Source organism: Pituophis catenifer, unplaced genomic scaffold (genome assembly GCF_029215685.1).
Source record: "Pituophis catenifer annectens isolate HBS135680 unplaced genomic scaffold, rPitCat1.0.hap2 SCAF_3, whole genome shotgun sequence".
Classification (NCBI taxonomy): Eukaryota; Metazoa; Chordata; class Lepidosauria; order Squamata; family Colubridae; genus Pituophis; species Pituophis catenifer.
In genome coordinates, this window is record NW_027256883.1 from 146,039,483 (window position 1) to 146,045,482 (window position 6,000).

Consider the following 6,000-nt stretch of genomic DNA (forward strand, 5'->3'; position numbering starts at 1 on the left):
TGTTTATACAGATTTCATTACAGGAGGAAATTATAGGATCTGCTGACTTGTTTGGCAGCATTGGCTGCAACGGAAGCTCAAGCTGAAATTTTTTCGAAGTTGAATAGTCTATGGACTTAAGACTCCCAGAGTCAAGAAATGAGAGTCCAGATCATAGTTCTTCCTCCAAATTTGCTGTTCAGACTTTCTAGTTCTCTTTCTTGATTCAGTAGTTCTACCGCTGATTGTATATTGTCTAATCAAATCTACATTACCCATTGTTTGTATCCCCAAGATCTAATCCCAGGCAGTTCTTTATTTAAAGTAATGAGGACATGGTCAGTGACTCAATAGTTTGGATGAAGCTATTTGTTCATATAGGACCCTCCCCACTTGGCAGACTATATGATAGGATAGGAATGTTTTTCCTCCTGTGACTCTTCTAGATTATTGCCTTTACTGAAGATATGTAGGTTAAAAAAGTCCTGGATTTCCAGGACTCACTCACCTGCTCCCAAGAATACTAGAAAACACATTTTTAAAGGTAAGCTTCCTATGTTGAGCATCTTGATATCTTCTGCTGAATTTTTACTCTTGGTTTTTTTTTTTAAATCAATAATCAGTACATATAATCAGCGAATAATCCTTTAAGGAGGAAGACACTTTCATATTTTTGGCACATAGGACTGAAAAGTTGGAGTTCACCAGAAACAATCATAGGAATGATGAAGTGTGGATATTCTTCTAGAAGCAGATGCTTCCGTCGAGAAACCAAATGGTTTTGATCCAAGGTTTGTCTTTTCTTTCAGAGTCTTGCCTTTCCCTGTATTTTCTTCTCTGCTTCTCTACCCATCCACCCACCCCTCGGTTCAGGAACAATACTTCATGATTAATATGACTCGTCATGAAACGTATTTCTTTAGTTTCTTTTTCTTTTTTTTCAATGATGAGCAATATTTCCCAAGTTTTGTTTCTGGGTTCATGAAGACTGAAACGAAACAGAGAGGAGAATTAGATGAAAAGCCTGATCAGGTTTATTAGATTTACTTTGAAAGAATATGAGGGAAGGAATCGGAAATTATAGTTGTAACCAGATAGAAAAGTGTTGTTGATCAAACTCTAGTGCAAGGGTCACCAACCTTGGCAATTTTAAGACACATGGACTTCAACTACCAAGAATTGTTGCTAGTTGCATGCTGGCTGGGGAATTCTGGGAATTGACTTCCACAAGTTTTAAAGTTGCCAAGGTTGGACACCCCATCTCTAGACCAAAGATGGGCAATCAAGGATCCGGAGGCCAGTTACTCCCTAAAATGCTTTTTTTTAAAAGCTCCTGCAAGAGCCATATTATTGAAAATTGTCTAGTTTCCTGCCAATAGAAGGCAGGAAATAAACTGTCTTGTCTGTCTGTCTATCTAGTTTATTTCCTATATTTTACATACATACATACATACATACATACATACATACATACATACATACGTAAACTTGACTCAGCTAGAAAATCTCAGTCCCAAATGGATGTGATGTGAACCCTAATCTTTTTTTTAAATCACTGCTGCTCACCAAAGACTGTGTCCCCACCCTAAGAAAGAACTTGCTTATGTCGCCTAGTTTCTTAATACTGGAAGGTGTCAATGATTGCCACCAATATGGTTTGTGGAGGCCATCGATAAATCATAGGTGGGGCATATCTATTTTTTAAATGATTACATGAGGTTCAGCTTCAGAAGTTGGAGTGGGAAACCGAGTCAGGTTATAATCTGGTGGCTTGGCTTGGCTTGGCACATCTGCTGTACCTTCTCAAACAATTTAGATTACTTGTATAAACAAATTATGGATATTGGGGGGGGTTTAAATGGGCAAGGATTTGCCTCCATTGACAAACATACATCTGAAAGGCTCACATTTTGTCATTCTTTCGCCACTATACAGTGGCTATAAAAAGTCTATACACTCCTGTTAAAATGCCAGGTGTTTTTGATGCAAAAAAATAAAAATAAAAATCAGACTAAGATAAATCACATTTTTTTCCTACCTTTACTATAACCTCTAAGGTGTACAAGTCAATTGAAAAACAATCTTTTAGGGGAAAAAGTAACAAAAAAATATACGATAGCAGGCAATAACTCGAACTACAGTGAAAATTGGTAGCGCAGCCCTGGTAGCGCAGCAGACTAAAGCACTGTTATTAACATCAGCTGCCTGCAATTACTTCAAGTTCAAATCTCACCAGGCTCAAGGTTGACTCAGCCTTCCATCCTTTCTAAGGTAGGTAAAATGAGGACCCAGATCGTGGGGGCAATAAGCTGACTTTATATAAAATATACAAAAGTATGAAGGCTATTGCTTAACGCATTGTAAACTGCCTTGAGTCTTCGGAGAAGGGCGGCATATAAATCAAATAAAAAAAAAATTGGACAATTTTACGGAAGGACCTTTGCTTGGGTACTAGCTCCCACATGGAATATGGAAAACATGGACAAGACCGAGAACAGAGGTGTCATGATGTAAGAAGAACTTGAAGATATGGACAATATCACAGAAGATGGAAGCTGTGACTGTGGGGATTTGAGTCCTGAACATTTATTGATATGCCATAATCTTGATGGACCATGTACAGTGGATGATTTGTTCCTGGTGAATGATAAAGCTATTCAGACTGCTATTTTCTGGGCCTCCAATGCTATGCTATGTCATATAAATGTTTTAAATCCCTTCTGTGCTGAAAAAAATTCACAGAAATGTTTGTGCATGAACTGTAAATAAGTTAGTCAATGTGGAAAACATGTAGCGTAACATTAAAATAAGTACAAGATAGAAATCTATATTGCCTAGGTAGAGCATTCCTTTTAAGTGGCAGAGTATGTTATCCGTGAAACCATTTCCCTTGCCATCTTTTGGAAGGTGTAAGTGATTATCTGATGAATATCTGACTTCCTCAGATCATTTCCCAAGTATGACAAAACAGAACATCAAAAAGCTATTTCAGTTTCTTTATCTGTCAAAGGAATAGACTGGATGAATGATCAGTTCAGGATATTAAGAAGAAAACTTGTCTCTTTACAAAAATTATTTTCCATGTGGTATAGCAGTTAACAGAGAAGAATTAAACACGCTACCTATGGCAGCGTGTAGTTGTACACACACACACACACACACACACACACACACACACACACACACCAAAGTTGGGGGATTTCTAGTATGCTTATAAATCAGAACAAACTTAATATATTAAGCCACGAAGATTCACCTTCGGGCCAGATGAGCACCATTGTTTCTTCTTGAACAATTGTTCAAACCAGTACTTTATTTTTGTTACGTAACTGATTCCGTTTATGTTTACACTGTTGGTTTTAGTATTCATAGATTCTATGATTCTTTCATGTTGTTCCAGCTAATTTGTACTATCTGATCTTCTAGCAGTTATACATGGACATGTGGAATTATACTTTCATAGTTTGTTGTACTTGTTAAATTCACCAAGGGAAGCAATCCTAAATATATGCTCCCATGCTCTTTTTTTATTAGTTTTCCTGTTTATCATAGGCTTGAAAGGAGACATTTATAATTATCAGCCTGGTGCAGAAATTCAAATTAAAGCATGCCAGATAGATGCTTACTCTTCTGAGTGACAAGCTTTTCAGAAATTTGGAGGCTACTATTCAATCATCTCTTCCATAGGATAAGTATATGTTTAACCATTTTTATACAGCTTGGTTTCCAGACTTCTCATCATGTTGATAGCTATTCTCCAACATGCTTCATTTTTGTCATTGACTTTTTAGAACGGTGATGCCCAAAATTGGAAACAGTATTCCAGATAGTCCCCAACTCCAAGGCAGAGTGGAATTGAACAATTCCTCCTCATGATCTGGACTCTACATTCCTGTTAATGCATCTCAAGATAGCATTTACCAGTTTAGTAGCTGTATCCCACTGCTATCTTATATTTAATTTGACACGCAGATTCCTTTCACATATACTATTGCCAAGATAGGTCTCCCACATCTTATCCTTGTCGCTTTCAGTTTTCCCCCCCCACCCAGATGTGCAACTGAACATATCTCCTTTTTAGTTCCATCCTATTCATTCCAGTCCTTTTTGCTGAAATCTGTCCAGGTATTTTCGTCCAGGTATTTTTAAAAATCTCTTCTAACTTGTCCCTTTCAGTTTTGAATCATCTGAAACTTGATAAGCATCACATCAGATACTAACCGAAGCCACTGATTTAAGTACTACCAGTACATCTCTCCAAGCTGAAGCCTAAACACAAACTCTTTGCCTTTTGCGCAACCGTGAGTCCATCTAGCATTGCTTAGCCCATATTTTTATATTTTATTATTTCATTTAAAGGAATAAGGTGAAATCTTCTGACAAAAGTTTTGCTAGCGCCCATATACGCTAAGACTATCAAGAAAGGAGTTACTAATTGCAGCATGCCTATCAAAGAGCTTCTGGCCTCTCTCTGTCATCTGCACCTCTATAACTGTTTGGTTTGGTTCTGCAACCCAACAAGACAGACACAGACTTCAGAGGATAATTAGCAGAAAAAACAATTGCTACCAACCTGCCTTCCATTGAGAACCTGTATACTGCATGAGTCAAAAAGAGGGCTGTGAAAATATTTACAGACCCCTCGAATCCTGGACATAAATTGTTTCAACTCCTACCCTCAAAACTACGCTATAGAGCACTGCACACCAAGAAAACTAGACACAAGGACAGTTTTTTCCTGAACGCCATCACTCTGCTAATTTTCCTGATTGCTTATTTGTACCCTATGACTATTAGTGTTGTACCTTCGGATTCTTGACAAATGTATCTTGTCTTTTTATGTACACTGACAGTATGCACCAAAGACAAATTCCTTGTGCGTCCAATCACACTTGGCCAATAAAGAATTCATTCCATCCATCCATCCATCTATCTATCTATCTATCTATCTATCTATCTATCTATCTATCTATCTATCTATCTATCTATCATCTATCTATCTATCATTCTAACTGGGGGCCCTTTCACAAGTTTTTACTTAAGAATAAGGGGGCTTCTGGCCTTTTGCCACTTTTAATAGAAGGGCAGCTTTTAGTAGCACTTTCTGTAAAATGATAACAACTAGCAAAGCCTGGTTAATATAAAGAGACAGAGACTGGATAATATTTTGTCTATTTCTTTTTTTTCCTCATTTACTCAGGGGTTCTTCCACCTTTGTTTATTTTTAATACTACTGCTGTTCCAGCCATACACTTGGTCGATCTGATCCCCAGAAATGGAACCGAAGTGAGTAAATGAGATCGCTCTGCTTGCAAAAGATTCCAGGGCAGGAGCAGGCAGTTTCGCCCGGGGTGAGGGGTGGGGGGAGGAACCCACCATCCCGTCTTCCCCAAATTCTCAGCGAGTCGAGAAAATCTCTCCCTTTCCTTCCCTATTCAGCTCCATGGGGCAACTCACCCGCAGCAGGACACCCTAGGCAGGCAACGCGTAGCTCCTCACTCCGCCGGCATCTTCTGTGCTGCTTCGTAGAAAGAGAGAGAGAGAGAAAGGAAAAGGGGAGGGGGGGGAGAGAAAGGAAGCAGCACTCCGCCCCCACCATTCTTATTGCGGACGCCTGAAGAATTAAATTCAGTATTGATTTAATCTGATCAATGGCCAGGAAATTTAAAAACAATGTTTTGGATGAAATGGATACCGCATAGATAAAAGATAAAGTACAAACTATTACTTACATTCACGTGTCCTATTAGCGTGCTAATGCATTAACTATCCCAGCCATGATGCATTTAAAAATTAAAGAAAAGCCTATTATGTAAAGCAGGGATCCAACCTTGGCAACTTTAAGCCTGGCGGACTTCAACTCCCAGAATTCCCCAGCTGGGGAATTCTGGGAGTTGAAGTCCGCCAGGCTTAAAGTTGCCAAGGTTGGAGACCCCTGACGTAGAGTACATATCCCCTAGCAGCTTATTATTTAAAAAGTATCCAAAACTGGTATTTGGGGTAAGCACTAAGCAGCCTGCA

General features: G+C 38.8%; 1 protein-coding gene across 1 annotated transcript in view; it reads right to left on the minus strand.

Annotated features, from left to right (window-relative positions):
- Positions 1-545, minus strand: part of IL12RB2 (interleukin 12 receptor subunit beta 2) — a 29,733-nt gene extending 29,188 nt beyond the window's left edge. The window contains exon 1 of the mRNA XM_070939475.1: positions 488-545. Coding sequence (XP_070795576.1) covers positions 488-545 — 58 coding nt within the window. The remainder of the gene's footprint in view (positions 1-487) is intronic.
- Positions 546-6,000: the final 5,455 nt, after the last annotated feature.